The 18647-nt window shown below is 37.4% G+C and overlaps 1 protein-coding gene across 1 annotated transcript in view; it reads left to right on the top strand.

Annotated features, from left to right (window-relative positions):
• Nucleotides 1-18647, top strand: part of LOC117664611 (corticotropin-releasing hormone receptor 1) — a 91843-nt gene that overhangs the window by 12268 nt on the left and 60928 nt on the right. The window contains exon 2 of the mRNA XM_034415711.2: nt 13573-13657. Coding sequence (XP_034271602.1) covers nt 13573-13657 — 85 coding nt within the window. The remainder of the gene's footprint in view (nt 1-13572; nt 13658-18647) is intronic.

Here is an 18647-nt window from a genome sequence, read left to right as displayed (position 1 = left end):
TGAAAGATGTAAACTTTCTCTCCTGCCGTGCTTGTTGCAAAGTTCAAGAAACAAATATAAACGTGTGTGTGTGTGAGTGTGTGTGTGCGCGCGCGCATCTGTAATTGTAGAATATTCAAGTATTTTCTTGCAGTTTTATGAAGAAGTACAATACTGTTATACCCAGTGGTGGGCTGCTGCTGGTCCAGACCGGTTCGAGCGAACCGGTACTTCTGACCAGCGGCTGGGCCCGGCCACCTGCCCTGGCGTATCACATCCTATATAATTGATGATTTTTCGATGCCGCAAGCACTTACATTTTCGGTTCCGGGTGAACCGGTTACAGTATATGCCTCTCACCTCTGGTTATACCCCCTTCATTTGTAAGCACTTCTTTCCAGTAAACACTAATCTTTTCTAACCCATAGTATGTTTTTTTTTTAAAAGCCCATAAGACTAAAAACCTTAATTGTTGTGATTAATTGCAGATTTAAAGTGTGGACTGTTGAACCCATTTGTATTCCTTGGGAGGAGGGGGGGAGAATTAATGCATTGTTGCTAAACAAGCTCTGTGCATAGTTTAGATAGGGGTGTCAAACTCAAGGCCCAGGGGGCGGATCCAACACATAGGGTGCTTAGATCTGGCCCGTGGGGCTACCCTGGAAACAGTGAAGGACCGGCCCACAGTGCCTCTGCCAGCAAAAGTGGAGTTTGGGAGGGCTGCGTGTGGCACTCCTGAGCTCTGTTTTTGCTGGCTGAGGATTGCAGGAGGCCATCACAGCCGAAAATGGAGCTTGGGAGCCCATTTTCATTGGCAGAGTGCTCGGGCCATCACAGGTGCACCCGACACGAGTGATGTTGAGCTGGCCATGCCCATCCTGGCCACCCCCCCCCCCAAGGTCAAACACAACCTTGATGCGACCCTCAATGAAATCGAATTTGACATCCCTGGTTTAGATGAAGCAAGGTAATTTCCCACACAACATTATTTGTCTGTGCCATTTAGCCAAGAGAAACTCTTGTTTTTCTTAAATCACTTGGAACTATCACCTAGACTGTCATTTTAAACTGGTAATTAAGCAAATAAGCATTTGGACTCCATTCTCATATGAAATGACAATCCAACATAAATGCTGGAATAAATATCCAGCTATGCCAAAAATGGCAAATATTGTACAGAAAGCTAGGCAGGCATATATCTGATATTTTCACTAGTAGATTGTATATGTGATGTAAAATCTGGTCTGGTTTTATGTCCACAGATATAGTATAGGAAACAATCAGAATGATTGTTTTCTAGACTTAGTTTTGGAAAATAAAATTTAAAATTCAAACACAAATTATCAGATGGAAATTCCAGATTTGTATGTGACATTTCATAAAGTTAAAGGACTTTAAACTTGTTGGCAGCATCAGAGCAACCTTTGAGTAGAACATTACAGAAATACTTGAATGAATGAATGGATGGATGGATGGATGAATGGATGGATGGATGAATGATCTCTTCATTATTTTGAAATAGGAAATCTTACAAAATGTATATTAAATACCATTGTTTTTTTATTTATATTGGTTGTGAATTTTAAATATGGTAAAAGTCAATTCTAAAAAAATGGAAAGAAAAAAGAAAAAGATGCAAGAAAAAGAGAAAATAAAGATATAAAATGTATGACTTCTGACGTCTTCAACAGCCTACAATCTTATAACCCTTCCTTCCTCTTAGTTTTTATATAATACTCTTCAACCCTTCCCTTAAATCCACATTTTTTTTCAATCCTCAAACCCATAAATCATTATTTTTCTTCTTTCAACAGAAAGTCCACAGTTGTTCTGTCTTTCAGAAGTTTGAGCATACAATAGCCCTGCATTTTGCTGAAGTTACCATACACAAAGTCATTGTGCCATGATCTTTTCTAGTTCTGGTTTCTTCACAATATTTCATTTTAAAATCATTTCCATCATTGTGTGGATTTGTTTCTCACAAGTCCGCCATGCATGGTAAAGTGTTCCTTCATAAACTTCACATTTTTAATACTGGTTTGAAATATCTTTGTACATTTTTGATACTTTCTCCAGTGTCATGTATCAATTTTTATTTTTCATCTTGGGTTTCAAATCTTTACAAAAATATATATTTTTTCTATTGTACGTTCATCATTTGTACATAATTCAATTTCAAATTCCATTTTGTGCATCTCAATCTTAGTTGTCTTTTTAATCCATATTAAATCTTTATTTTAACTGAGCATAAAAATCCATTGAAAACCCTGTCTTTCTACAGTAATTTGTTCTCTTGAGTTGATCTTAGATTCTTCAACTTCCTGTACTAATAGATCTTGATATATTAACCATTTCTCTCTATCTGTTGTCTCTTTTTTATAAAATGCTTCTTGTGCTAAGGTCATTAAAGATATCCCATGTTGGACCTTTTAACAAATATGGCTAGCTAACAAATAGATATAATTTATCAAACACGAAATCTTGGCAATCATATATTGAATCAAATAAACCAATTTTTGTGTGTGTGTGTGTGTGTGTGTGTACTATACACACACACACACACACACACTACAATACAGATATATCAGTTGTGTTAAAATAAGAGTACTATAAGCTATGTGTCAACTTGCAAAGCTTTCAAGTTGCCATGAGCAGGAGGGAGGGAGAACTGATAGAGCTGATTGATTTCCCTAACTGAAGTGCATTCCATACATTCTTCCTGACCGCAATCAGAAGGAGGGTGTTGGATTTCACAGCCAGCCAAAGTGGTTAATTGGAGAATGTGATTGGCCAGAAAGGAGGGGAGAGACAGGGTCATAGGGGAACATAAATCTACGTGGGATTAGTTCTAACTGCATCCAAATATTGCCGAAATGGTGCTCCTAATAAATGACTGTATTTCTTATGAAGTTTGGATCATGGTTCATGAATTAATTAGGGCATATTTTGGAAACTTCACACTATGCTTAAGAATAAAGATAAAGTGGGTCAAATTTTTAAAATGCATTTCTTGGCAAAGTGGTAGAAATAGTTTGCCATTGTCTTTTTCTAGAATGTTTTTCTCAACTTCTCAATCCAACCTTCAGTCCTGGGATTGTCTAGTGCTCCCCATTCAAACACAAAAAGGTCTGACCTTGTTTAATTTTTCAAAATCAGACTCCACCACAGGATTTTATCACACACATTTCTAAAATAATGTTTTTGTTAATCAACCAAATTTCAGCCGATGTATAAATCTTTGAATTCTCTAGAATATTGCATCAGGCTACATGGAGCACAAAGCAATTCTCTTATGATGAGGTGGTTTGTCCTTCAGAATTTTTTAAGCATAGAACTATCCATGTTGACCTAAAAAGGTGGGATTTGAAATCTAACACATTTGGAGGTTATTGGACTTGAGAGTCTGTTGTAGAAGCTCTTCTTACAAATCCCAGGTACGTTGAGATTACTACATATATTGACAGAGTCTGCAATTGTTCCACTTCTCTACAGTTGAGGCCCAAAAAAAAATATCAAATTTATTGTCTGTATATTTATACACTAAATATATGTAAATATATTTATATACTCACGAAAGTATGAGTATGTTAGGATTTTTAGATTTAGTCAAAAAGCACACATAACTTAGAAAATTACCACCCCTAGCCACAAAAAAAGTAGAATATAAATTAAAATGTTGGGTTCTCTTTCAAACTAAAGATGTTTCCTTTTAAGCATTTCCTAGCATCCAATATCATTTTATTTTTAATAAAAATGCCAAAGCAGAACAGAACATAGTTACCTTAAAAGACAGGGATATAATAATAGGGACTTTAGAATTCAAACAGACAAGGATCTGCCACATAATACCTCAGGCTTAACAATTGTTAATAAAGACAAAAAGAAAGAGTCTGATTAGTGTACATCATAATGTCTGAAAACAGTAAAATAGAAAAGAAAGAACTGGAGAAAATCACAAAATACAAATAGCTCAAGTAGAAGTGGAAAGACCATGGCAAAAGAAAGCAAAAATAGTGCCAATAGTAATAGGTGTTTTGGGTGCAATCCCAAAACATCTGGAGTACCACTTGAACTCTATCAGCATTGATAAAATCATCAGTCAATTGCAAAAGGCAGCTTTAGTTGGAACAGTTTTATATCCAGAGCATCTTATATCCGGTGATGATTTCTTTGACTCAGTATCTAAATTAAAGAATATCCACTCCTCCCAGATCCTTGGGAAGGATTTGATAAGTGAATAAAAATGCCAACTCTAGTCTAAAAGTGTGGATGGTGCAACAAAGCATCGTTATGTGCAAGAATTAATTAAGCAGTGGGTCAGCGAAGTGGTTTCACACTCAAGAAGAGAGCCTGTTTTTTTTGTTCCAAATTACTCTAATTAGTTAGTGATTTCCCACACAATGCATGTGACTCCAAAGATATGAGCTGATGGTTATTTGTATGGTTCAGTCTGATCTCATTATTGCCCTTAATTGCTGTAATCAGGTGAAAAAGGTATCAGGAATATAAATAGAGGTCAGTGACTGAGGCAATTTAATCTATTAGCAGCTTTTCTTCTTCGGTGAATTTTTAAAATGTTGGACGTAAGGCATTGGTTGGATTTGAATAGCTCTGCAAAACTAAAATGTCAAGTTGGTTTGTCTTTGGCTCAGGGAACTGGTGAACATGGCCACTATGATTACTTTATGGTTCAGTGTGTTGTGCAAATCCAGGCAAAAGGGTTAATTAGTAAACCATGCTTCAGATGACTATGGATAGTATGCAACCATTATCTCAAAGTTTATTGAACTAAGGTTCAACTCCAAATAGTGCCAGAGCTCGTCTGGGGCATATAAAATACAAATGAAGAAAAGCAGGATACTGAGTACATTCTGTGTAATCTATCTTCTATCCTGTGCCATATTTTTATTTTAACCACAGTTTCTTAAGCATCAAATGGTGGGTTCATACATTGCATTTTAAAGTTTAAAGCTACAGTTGGCTTGGCCACTGTACCAACCATATCATTAAGTCAAGGTTTCTATTGAATAACCCACAATGGCTATGTTCACATATTGCATTAAGCCAAAACCTACATGTGTAAAACTGATTCTAGAGTGCATCCCTTAACACTGAAACAGCTACAATGCATTTCCATACATCAGAGATGATAGAAAATGTTCCTGAACGAAGGCCAGAAACACAGAATGGTTTAGTTGCAGGATTTGAGGCTAGGCTGGGGAGGATGCTCCTGAGATAGAGTACATCTTATTACAAAATGTTGCAAGGTAGTCCTGCTTTTGTTAAGTTCCCTCCTGTTCATTTTGCTGAATGGGATATTGGACTTCTGCCAGGTGCATCAATAAAGGAGCAAAAAGCTCATTATGGTGCATGCACAACATTCATTTAAAAAAAAAGGTAGGGCTGCTTCTTGATTTTTTGATGCTGCTGACTTCTACCCTAAAGTCTTTTTTTTTTCTGCTGGCAGCACTACAAGGCACTAAGGATTTCAGAAAGGCCTAAGGAATGTTGCCCAGCTTTCTTTCTAGAGATAAAATCTTGCTTTTCTAATTAGAGGGTATTTCTCTCACACACATAAACACATTCTCTCACAAAGAGGGACAGCTGTTGTTTCTCTAAGCTGAAAACAGCAATAGCAATAATTTCAAAATGAAGCCTTTCAGGATGGCTTCAGTGTCAAATTCAACTGATCAAGGTTTCAGTTCTAGGAACCTTTAGAGCCACCAGAGTTTTTTCCTGGAACAGAAACTTGATCTTGTTGCAGATCTTGAAGTCTCTGGGTCAGCAGTGAATCTCTGTATCCTTATGTCTGGGTCTTTTAAAAATGGAATACAGACCTTTCTTTCCAGGCTTCCAGATGTTGCAGGTCCTAAATGCATAACCTGAGGGGTATGTGCCAGATTACTGCACAAAGAGTGACATCCACAATCTGTGCCTTGGTTGCGGATGCAATATGTGATACACCAAAGCAGCCAGAACTCAAGCTTGCTCTCTTCAGCTGTTGGTCAGATATTGCAATAAAGTTCCTACACAGCGCAACACAATCCTCTGAACTCAGGTGGTTGGTTGTGCAGCAGCTTCCCAGGGCTTGAGACTTCAAAGCTGTGGTTGTAGAAAATTCTCTACTTTTAAGAAAAGAACTGATGCAACATTTGGGGGAGTCATAAATGACAGGCTGAAAGCATAATATGATGGGGAAAGGGTGTCAAGAGAGAAAACATAAGGCAGAGGAACAGCTTTTAAAAAATCTTTTATGATGTAATTTGTTTTACAAAATGTAAAGTCATTTTGAAATTGTGTTCAAAAATTACATTAATTGCAGTGAACCTAAACTCCACCTCCCTCCTCCTTCTGTTTTTCTTCAGTAGCTGGTAATTTATATAGGAATGTTTCTGTTTTGGATATCATCCATAATAAACACTGAAAGGCATATGCTTCACCTTAGGTGAAAACATTGGACAATGGCTAAAAGCATCTTCTCCAATCTGGTGCAGAGCCACCCAATGGAAGGATGATATTTCATCAGCCTGGCTGGATACTAATTGAAATCCAATATTTCTGGAAGGTACCTAGATGGCATAGGGTGTTGGAGGCGAAAACTCTTGAGCTAGAAATATCTGGCTGCCTTATTTTCTCTTACCTTAAAGGCTGATGTGGATACAATGAAATGTTCTCCAAAGGATGCAATTGATTCTTCTTAGCAATAGATGAGATACAGGATATTAAATATATCTACTATATATCTACTGGGTATGTTACTGAAGCCCTCCATTTTACAACCTGCTTAGAAGTCTATAAAAGCAAGACCAGTACAAGTAACCCTTGGTTTATGATAGCAATTGAGACTGGAACTATTGTCGCTAAGTGATGTGGTCATAAAGTACAATGTCATCTGATTGCATCACTGATCGACAACAGTTCTGTCAATCCAGGCTGTCATCATTTATTGAGGACTGCATGACTTCTGCATGACTACAATTTCCAACTTCCTGCCAGTTTTCCCATTGGCTTGGAAAGCCAGCAGGAATTATTGGAAATCACAATAACATGACTGAGACTTGCGGCAAAATTTCAATTTCAATTGCAAACAGGCACAAGTACCTAAACTTCAATTAGAATACCATGAGGATGCTGCGATGGTCAGAACTCCAAGGATTAGTCATAAGTCCTCTTCATTCAGCACTTTGCAAGTTCAAATGGTCACTGAATGAATAGATGTAAGCTAAAAACTACCTGTATATGATTGATGTGTTGGAAGAAATGCACTTGATAGCTCTATGCCATCATTTTTAACATGTCTAAATTAATAAATCAATAAATCATGAGGATTCACTGCAACAGCCCAGGGCAAGGAATCCCAACAGTTCAATATGTATTATGCAAATCATTATTTAATGTTAATTGTCTTCACTATATTTCTTATTTTAATCCCCAAGTGTTTACATATCGAGTGCAAATAATATTGCCCCTATGTATTCCATGGATCTCAATCACTAATTTAAAACATCATGAGCTGTTTTATATTGAAACCTTGTAAAAAAATATCATTAGAGTAGAAATCCCAACTACTTAATCATGCTCCTCAATAGCCTTATTTTCAATGATTAAAAATGTAATATAACTACAATAGCTTTCATATATTTTATACAACATTTAATAAAATAATTCCATGAGATTAAACACTGTCACTTTTACATAATGCAGGGAGTACTATGGCAATCATAGTGTCTAATGTGTTCATAATGATATAAATGTCAGGATGGTTAATTAGGGTTCCAAATTCATGCTCTTACAATATGCTCTATTTAGACAATTTATACAGCTATGGCTTTTGAAATATTATAGCTACTATTAACACAAAAATAATTATCTTTTGCAATGTATCCAACCTTTAATCATAAACTTCCTGAGTTTATTTTTATTTCCCAGTATTTAAATAATGCTTAGGATCATCCAACAGAGATTAGAGCACTACTTGGAAATGGAAATGCTAGATGTTCAAGCTGATTTCAGAAAAGGCCAAGGAACATGAGACATTATTTCTGATGCCCACTGGATAATTGCATGAGCCAAAGAATACCAAAAAGGAATCAATATGTTTTTCATTGTTTATGCCAACCATGTCAAACTGTGGATTCTGCTTAGGAAAATGGTCATCACAGAACACCTCATTGGTCTCACGAGAAACCTATGTAGGCAGTTCAGGTTGGATCATAGCAAAACAGACTGGCTTTTGGCTGGCAAGGAGTGAGACAAAGCTATATATTCTCCCCTTATTTATTCAATCTATATGCCAAATAAGAAACTGGATTGGAAAAAGTTGCACAGTTTTAAAACAGGAGGATCAGTAATCTATGCTATACCAATGACACATTTCTGATAACTGAATATATGTGTGTGTGTGTGTGTGTGTGTGTGTGTGTGTGTGTGTGTGTGTTTCTGTCGAAGCACCTGGTCTACCCCAATATGGGAGGGAGCATCCTGCTTCCCTTTTGCTTTTCAGCTCCAATCCAGGAGCCCTCAAGCAGTCACATTCACGGCAAACCATTTTTATACCAAATTTATATTTGCTTTATAAAGCAAATATATAAATTTATAAAAAAATAAAGGGAGACTAGTATATATATGCATATATGTGTGTGTGTGTGTGTGTGTGTATATATATATACATACATACATACATACATACATACATACATATATATATATATATATATATATATATATATATATATATATATATATATATATTTCATATTTGCATACCACCCTACTCCCGAAGGACTCAGGGCGGTGAACAGCCATAATAAATACAAATACATATAGAAGTTAAAAACTATTAAGAAACAGATTAAGTAATTTAGGCTCAAAGATTAAAAAACATCCAAATTTATCTAAAGAGGTTTAAAACCCAATTTAAAAGCCAGTTTAAAAGCCAATTAAAAAGGGAGAGTTAGGCCAGACCAGCTTGTTGGAATAGAAATGTTTTCAGGGCACGGCGGAATATGCGTAAGTCTTGGATGTTTCGTAACTCCGGGGGAAGCCCGTTCCAGATGGTAGGTGCCCCCACAGAAAAGGCTCTCCCCCTGGGGGCCGTCAGTCGACATTGTTTGGCCGACGGCACCCTGAGGAGTCCCTCTCTATGGGACCGAACTGGTCGGTGAGAGGCTATTGGTGGCAGGAGGCGGTCTCGTAAGTACCCTGGTCCTGAGCCATGGAGCGCTCTAAAGATAGTAACCAAAACCTTGAAGCGCACCCGGAAGACCACTGGGAGCCAGTGCAGCTCGCACAGGAGGGGGGTTACATGAGAGCGCCACATTGCTCCCATTACCACCCGCGCGGCTGCATTCTGGACCAGTTGGAGCCTTCGGGTGCCTTTCAAGGGGAGCCCCATGTAGAGAGCATTACAATAATCCAGGCGTGAGGTGACAAGGGCGTGAGTGACCGTGCGTAACGAGTCCCGATTCAGAAAGGGATGCAACTGGCGAATCAGGCGAACCTGATAAAAAGTCCTCCTGGCTACGGCCGTCATATGCTCTTCTTGTGTATATGTATTTCTCTTTAGCCAGGTTCTTCCTACGTAAACCAAGATTTTTATGCAGCCCTAGTTCAGTGAAATCACAATCCACTAGTTTCTAGGCTTTTTTTCAGGCAGCCAGCAAGCACCCTGCTGCCCATTGGGAGACTAAGGAGACTAAGATAGATCTATTTCGGACTTATTAGTCCTCATCAGTTAGCCACATCCTCATCCCATGTATCCTCCCTGTAAAGGTACAGTATTTGTTTTCTTTTCTTTTTGTAGGCCTTTATGTGTATAATTATTATTATAATAATAATTTCAGACTAATAAGTCCGAAATAGATCTATCTTAGTCTCCTTAGTCTCCCAATGGGCAGCAGGGTGCTTGCTGGCTGCCTGAAAAAAAGCCTAGAAACTAGTGGATTGTGATTTCACTGAACTAGGGCTGCATAAAAATCTTGGTTTACGTAGGAAGAACCTGGCTAAAGAGAAATACACATAAAGGCCTACGAAAAGAAAAGAAAACATATATATGTATGATTTGTAGGCTGTAGTGATGAAAATCAATGGAAGAGACTAAGACCAAACTAACAACAAGATAGCAACCATTGTTAAAACTGACAGGATGATGGAGAATTTTTGTCTTTTAGGACTGTCATAAAGAAAGCAGCAGCCAAGAAATACATTGGAAATTACTGCTTGGCAGAGTAGCAATGAAGGCCTTGGAAAAGAGATGTAATGTGTCTCTACTGATACAGTTGAGAATTGCACAGGCACTGTGCATGGTTTTTCCCATGACACTATATGAAACGAAAGAATTAGACTTTATAAAAGCAGGATAGAAAAAGTTTAAATGTTCTTGAACTTTCATGTAGGAAAAGACTGCTTAAAATCCCATGGTTACTCAGAAAAACAAACAAATGAGTCATAGAATAAATCAAATCTTGGTTCTCACCTGAGGGACAAGTGACAGCCTCAAATTTTTTTTGGATACCTTAGGCAAAAGCCCACCTCTCTTAGGAATGCCATGAAAGGTGGAAGGAAAGGGAGGGGGGAAAGAGGACAATAAGCAGTAAGGGGGATGGAATTATTGAATTACAGTAGTAATGGGTACATCCTTAGAAGATCTGAGGATAGGTTGGAAACAGATCATTCCGAAAAAGGTAGGTCTATGTGGTGACTTAGAGTCGATACCAACTTGATAACCGATGACATCACTTCTATTAGGGGGAAAAAAAACCTTCTGTTTCTTTTGTAAATGTTTGGTTAATTTTACCTTTTTTTGCTGGCTCTATATAGAAGATTTTTTTTAAAATTTGATTTATATGCTGCCCTTCTCTGGAGACTCAGGGCGGCTTACAATGTGCTCAGCAATAGCTTTCATCCTTTTGTATATTTATACAAAGTCAGCTTATTGCCCCCACAACTGGGTCCTCAATTTACCTACCTTAGAAAGGATGGAAGGCTGAGTCAACCTTGAGCCTTGGCGAGATTCGAACCTGCAGTAATTGCAGGCAGCTGGTCTTAAAAACCAGCTTAATAACAGGGTGCCTTAGACCACTGTACTACCAAGGCTCTTTTCATCAACTCCTCCCTTTAATGGCTATTAATTTTTTCAGCTCAAGCTAAATTCTGAAGAGATTCCTGATTTTTACTTACCACCATCTCTTCCAGATAATAAATCATAATTTATTATTTTTGAACATAATCTAGCCTCATAACACATCACAAGTACAGTATAGGGTTTTTTTCCCTCTTCACCCTTTATCTCACTGGTACTGGAATAGCCCCAAGAAGGTTGCAGTTCACTAGATAATTTTTCATGATTTTTCAATCAATTTTTATGTCATAGGGTTATTGTAAAGGAAAAATTAGAGGAGCAAATGTATGCATAGTACCTTGGGTTTCTTGGGGAAATTTGGGCTATAAATCTAAAAAAATAAAAGGTTGAATGAATTGCTTTCCATCTTTTAACACTAACATTTATGTATCCCTTCTAAATCTTATTTATTATTATTATTATTATTATTATTATTATTGTTGTTGTTGTTGTTGTTGTTGTTATTATTATTATTATTATTATTATTATTATTATTATTATTATTATTATTATGCCGCCTACTCTCCGAGTACTCTGGGCGGCTTACACCATAGACAGTATACTAAATAGCATATTTCCCCCAACAATCTGGATCCTCATTTTACCCACCTCTGAAGGATGGAAGGCTGAGTCAACCTTGAGCCGGTGAGATTTGATCCACTGATCTGCTGAACTAGCAGTCAGCTGAAGTAGCTGCAGTACTGCACTCTAACCACTGCACCACCTCGGCTCTTTTAAAATCTTAAATACGCCTTAAAATTTCAATATGATGTTAGCCTAATTTTCCCTAATATTTTAATCAATTTTTTTTTTGTGGATGCATGCAGCCATTTTCAGTCATTTCACCCTCTGAAATATTTGGAACGTTATTGTAAATTCTTCTTTATTATCTTTCTCCAAATTAATTCTCCATAATAACTTGGCATTTTCCTCCTCTAGTCCTCCCTCTAAAATTATATTTAACAGTATTGAAAGCTTGCATTTTCTGAACACTCAAATATGTTCTCACCTTTTAAATACTTGACATCTGTGCTTTTCACTACTGTGATAGATCTACAAGGTATCACTCCCTGCCTTGAAAGATGGAACAAAACCAGCTTTCGCTTACATACAATGAAAACACTGGTGAACATTTCCCTTAAATAAAGATGTTTGCAATTACACAGAAGACTGTTTTGTATCCTACTAACTTAAACCACTAGTCCCTTCAAAGTTATTTTGCTGATATTCGGGAGACAGTTCTTCTGAAAAACATCTTTCCCAATCTTATCCAAATTAGCCATGTTCAAACATAGGATTTATTGGAAGGATTGGCCCTATTTGTGAGCTACAGTTATGCCCATCCACTGATGGGATTCTGTCTCAGCATCCTTTTGCCATCTTTTTTTCTGCCATGTTCACAGCTATATTGCAGTAGCTGAAAGCAAAGCATAGAAAAAGGGAATGGACTGCAAAAAAATCCCATATGAGCCAGAATGTGTCTTGAGTCAGCAAAAGGTATATCTATTGGATGAAACTGGACCACTTATCTAGTTCAAAGGATTCATAGGTTTCTTGAGGCATCTGCTTAATGATTGGAGAAAAGAAGATGCTGCACACAGTATTTTTCTAGTATAAACTAATAAGGCGACTCTTGAATTTATAAACAATGATTTTGATAATGATGATAGCAAAAGTAGAAATATGACAATTGTAGAAACAAGCTCCCATTTTTTTGTAAAAAAAAAGTTCTTTCTCCCTTTTGAAGACTTGTTAGGCAGGGAAAATCAATGCTGTAATTTAGTAATCTTGTACATATTTACTCAGAAATAAATTTCACCAAGTTCCATTAAGATTATGCCCAAATAAATTTATATAAGATTGCAACCTAAATAGGACAGAGAATTCATTGTCCCTCAACATAAGATACAGCTGTCTCTGCATGGTATTTTTGTATGTGATGAGCTGATATTTGACAATAGTTGATATATGCCATGTAAAGACATTCTTAGTACTTGACAATATTTGATGAATGACAAGTTCTCGATTGTTTGCCAAAGCAATCAAGATATGCCAAGAAAGCTAAAACATTCTTATTGGGTTTGTTTGTTTGTTTTTTGCAAACTGTCACCTTCATAAATTTAAAAGTAAATCTGGCAATGTTCCCTTTCATATTTACAATACTGAGCACCTCAGTTCCAAAAGTGTGAAAAAGTTGTGACTATTATCTTCTATTCTGTGCAGTTCTGCTTCTCTATATTAGTCCTGTTATTTCTAAGCATCACTTCACTTTTATGGATGAGCTGTCCATGCCTCACACTTCAGCTAAGCTTCTCTAGCTTGGTGTCCTCCAGATCTGTTGCAACAACAGCTTTTTGAATTTTCAGCCAATTTGGAACCCAATAAGATGCAAAAAGTTGATCTCAATTGACTATTGAGAGTTGACTCTACTCCCCTGCAGCCACTAATGCCATCTGTCTTTTCTTCTTACCCAGGTTATTCTCTTCTGGTTCAACCTAGCTGCTGCTTCTATTGGTGATGAACAGTGTAGAAATATTTCTTCTGCCAACAATATTACTGGTAAGTAAGTTTCAATTATTTGACTTGCTCTCTATCAGACCGACACATTGTCCCACTTGATGGATGATCATTTCCTGAGAACAGTTCAAGTAATCACCATGGACTGGCTGACTAGAATCTGAAACTAGGGACTATGAAAGGATATGATGTCCACAGCTTTCTGGAATGGAGACTAAGGTATCTGGCTAACTTTGCAGCCTTGGTATCTGGAACCATGCCTGTTAGCCTGGTTTTAGTAGGTGTCAATTTGTCATCCATTTTTAAAAAAAATTCCAAAGATATATTTTACATCACATTGTGTAATGTGAGTTTTCCCAATCCCCTTTTCACACTTGCAGATTACAATCAGAAATCAAAGTTGGCATTCTCCATAAATTTAGGATTAAAACTCTCATAATCCTCAGATGCAATGCCCATTAGCCCCAGATTGAGCAAGCTTGGTTTAAGCATTTTCTCAGTGGCTCACACATAGAGGCCTTAACCTGTAACAATCTCTAACGGGCCTGTCCATAATTCTCAATATTTGAGAGGTGAGCAGAGATAATAAATTAAGGATCATGGATGTTGGTCAGGGAACAATCTTTTCTGATGAAAGAACTGTTTGTTCAAGAGGGGTGAAGGAGAGGATAATTTTTCTACTCAGCAGGAACTGAAAGCCACAACTAACATTTTGACGAGGAAAATGTCTCTGATAGAAGAAGCTGGGGGGAAACTGTGGATGACCATTCCTCTGTCTGTACTCTGTTGAGATTTGGGTGCTAAATTCAGGTTCTGACAATTTACAATTTGGAACTAACAATTTACGCTGCAGTCTAACCAGAAATAAATTTTGCTATTTTTGTTGTTGCCTGTTTGCAGTAAGGTGTGCAGAAGGGCTCTCCTGATTAATGTTCCATCCAGCATGCTGGCCGAGTTCCTAACAGAGGCCTGCAGCCGGTTTGCTCTAATAATAAAGGCACGTGCAGGCATATGGAATCTGGTGACTGCATTGTTATTAAGGAGATAGGACCAATTATTCACCGTGCCTGAATACAATGCACTGAAGATCCAGTCCCTAGTGCCAGTTTTTCTTCATTTTGCCTGCCAAAAATTCTTGATTACGTCCCTCTTCAGGCCTCCCCATGTATCTGCAATTAGCACCTGAATCTGAACTATCTTTTCACGTGCCATTGCTTTCTTTCTCTTAAAACAAGAAACCTTGTTTATGTTGCTTTGGTCAAAATATCTCTGAGGTTCAGGTCTCTTCTATCTGCTACAGGTTTCTTTCAATATTCATAGGAATTTCCCTTCTTTCTACAAGATTTGATGTGTATGGGTGTAATTTGAATGAAATATAGAAGAGGACATAGTTTTGGGGTACATGTCAACCACACACCTGATCACGCAAAGTTTTGGCAATCACAAAGGACATGAAATGCAGAAAAGACCTGTATTAGCACTCACTTAATCACCATTATTGCTGAACATATGTTTGATAGCTCTGGGCAATGCTGGTTAAAATCTCTTTTTTACCAAGCTTATATGCATAGTGCATAAATGGCACCTGTTAATTTATATTAGTTCATTCGTAAGTAAATTTCCTGCCTAATTAACAAGCACTCTTCACCATTCTTACCCCTTGGCTTGAATTATCTTTGCTAATCCATTAAATCATGAGGAGCAATTTTGTCAGCATGTGAGCACGAAGGAATTCTGATTTAAGTCATTGTAAGAGAAATGGAGAACTTGAGGAGAACAGCTGGAGTTTGGCCAGCTAAGAAGTGAGAACAGGGCGGTTGCTCAGCCTTGTCACCCCAGTTTCTTAAATTCTGTGCCAAATCCAACTGAGTTTTATATTTCAACCTAAAGATCATGTTCATTGTTAGTGCATTTGCTACCAGCATTTCCTGAATCAGATTAATTATTTGTTGAAAAATAGATACACATGAAGTTGCAGAGAAAATGTGTAGAGCTGTCCTATAGAGTTTTGCAATCAGGGAAAAGCTTGATTATTTAGCATTTATCTTTATATATTTAGAACTTGTTATCCTTTGTCTATTTTATTTCATATGTGTATTGCATATACTTATCAAACATATAAATATTTTTCTAAAATACATTATTGTATTAATTATTATTTATTTAATATTTCTAAGCATATTTTATATTTGCATTTTGGACAGTTTACTTATTTTAGGATGACCATAATCAATTTTAACTAATCGTGTCACCTCTTTCCCGATCATAAACTTTTCTCATAAATCACAGGCACTCACCCAAAATGGCACTTTGAGACATTAAACAGGCAGCTGCTCACTGGAGCGTTGAAAAAGAAGGCTCAAGATACTAGTACAGTCTTTGACAGGGTGCCAGTAGTTGCTTAAGCAAATCACATCTTGATCCAGACTTGAGTAAGTTTGTGAGTGAGAAAGAAGAAGAAAGGGAAAGACAGGTTTTGGGGATGTAATGGTTCTGTAATGATAAGAATCAGGTTTTCTGCTTTAAAGTGGTTTAAAGTGCCAGTCAAGGAACTGGGAGACTGTGAATTCTAGTCCTAATAACATGAGATTTAACAGGTAGATACCTTTAAGTCAGGGGTGGGTTCTATTTACCTTTACTACCAGTTCGCAGTGGGGCTGCAGGTGCGCACTTGCTTTGCTTGTGCAGGTGTGCTTCTGCACATGCGCAGAAATGTTTTGATGATGTCAGGGTCGGTGGGCGGAGCCTCCCACCAGTTTTACTACCGGTTCTATAAACCGGTACTAACTGGGGGCAACCCACCACTGCTTTAAGTATACAAAATATCATTGTTACTGATTTTAAAACCCTGCATTACTATAGTTTTTCATCTCTCCTGCCAGCTCTGCTATGCTTCTAACCCAAAACCAATATAGCCATTTTTAAAATTCATTTGAAACTTGCCATAATCCAGCGGTTCTCAACTTGGGGGTCATGACCCCTTTGGGGGTCGAACGGCCATTTCACAGGGGTCACCAAAGCCTTCTCTCGCCGCCCCCCCCATGCCTTCACTCACCCTCACCCTCTGCTTCTGTTCCGTTCGCCGTTCGCTTACCCCGCCCACTCCCAATCTATTGCTGCCTCCGGAGTCCCAGCTGATGGCTAGAGGGAAAAAAAACTTTAAATTCTTGCCGCGGGGCTTCAAAGAGCTAGCTGCAAAGAGGTAAATTTCTGGAGCAAATTTTTTTCCCCCTAGCTATGCTGAAAAGCGAAAGCGAAAGCAGGGTCTTTGTTGCAAAGTGACAAAATGAGGCAGAGAGATTTCTTTTTCCTCACCAAAAAAGGTAGGTACAAAACTGCAAACAATGGGAAATTGAGGGCAAGAGGAGGTTCAAGATTTTAAAAGACAAAAGAAAAAAAGCTCTATTTAACTAGGGAATTGTAATAATTGAGATATTATTAATTGTATATTGTGTTGAAAGCAGAAATGGTTAAGTTGTGGTTTGGAGGAATATATGGGGGAAATTATTTGGTTTATTATTATTGGTAAATATAATTAATTGATTTGTAAGAAATTGGATTGCATGGAAATAATTGGAATATTCAAGTTCATATTGATTAATATACAAAAAAAGTTATATAACTAATTGATTTATATTAAAATGTTGAATTTGTATTAAACAACTGTATTACATAATTAACCAATGTGAGGATGGATATAAAAATAGATGACAATGGGAAGGGGTATAATATAGAATAGAAGGGAAAAATTGAATTTGATTAAGATTAGAGATGAGGATGAAGGGTAATATTGTTTTTTTTAAAAAAATAGATGAGGAATAAATATGGTAAAAAGGAAATATAGAAATTGTAAATTTAATTGAAACGACTAAATACTGTGTTGGAAGAAATATCCTTCTGGGTTCTGCTCCAAGTGGTGAAAAAGACACTGGAAACATGGAGACTACTTGGAAAGATGTTTTAATGGTGGACAGGATCACATGGCTTGATGGGGCCCATTGTGTTAGTTTCTGTTGCTATTGTGTTGCAAATGTCCTTTGACAAAGGATTGACTTTCTGCCTCTGGCCCATTAACAAAGGGTGGAGGGCAGGAAGGTGGGAGCTGCTTTGTCTGTAAAATATGCTTCTCCATTTCTCATCCAGGGAAATATAATATTCTGCCTTTTTAATATTTCCCAAAATATTTCATTCTTCTAGGAAAGGGGTGGGTGCTAACCTCCTACAACTGTTTAAATTTGTGGACCGGCCAAATACTCTGTTCAAAGAAAATACGTTCTTTGTTTGTATCTCTGTTTCTAATTATTGCTATTTATTCCTATTTGTTCTCTTTTATTCTTTAAAGTTTAACAATTCATTCTTTATCTTAATATCTTTATATTTGTTTGGGGTTGGCTTTCTTCCCTTTCATCTTTTTTATTGTACAGCAATCTTTCTCCTCAAACCTACCACCTCTTTCTTTTCTTTCCTTCTTACTTTCTCTTCCTCCCCCTCTTCTTCTCCTCCCTACTTCCTCTTCCTTTCTCCTTCTCCTCCTCTCTTCCTCCCTCTCTTACCCTCACTCCTACTCTAATTTCCCTTCCCTTCCTTCATCCCTCTCTATTGCTGTATCCTTTTATGCATATGGACTACTCAGAGGGCTGAAAAAGTTATTTCTGACTGGTCCTTGCACTTTTGACTGTCCTCACATTTTACGTTTTTGCCCTATCTTGTCACCATGGTGAAGAGAAGCAGTTGTGAAATGAGTGACATGGTTGTTAAGAATGCTACAATGGGCATAAATGATGACCAGTCATAAGTGCGAAGACCGGTCAAAAGTGCGAGAACCTGTCAGAAATCACATTTTTCAGCCCTCTGGGTAGTCCTTTTGTGCACAGGGACTACTCAGAGGGCTGAAAAAGTTATTTTTGACTGGTCCTCGCACTTTTGACCAGTCCTTGAATTTACGACTGTCCTCACATTTTACGTTTTTTGCCCTATCTTATACCATGTTGAAGAGAAGCAGTTGTGAAATGAGTGACATGGTTGTTAACAA

The sequence above is a fragment of the Pantherophis guttatus genome, chromosome 4 (genome assembly GCF_059756535.1).
Source record: "Pantherophis guttatus breed Tessera chromosome 4, ASM5975653v1, whole genome shotgun sequence".
NCBI classification, from domain to species: Eukaryota; Metazoa; Chordata; class Lepidosauria; order Squamata; family Colubridae; genus Pantherophis; species Pantherophis guttatus.
This window is presented reverse-complemented; position numbering and strand designations above follow the sequence as displayed.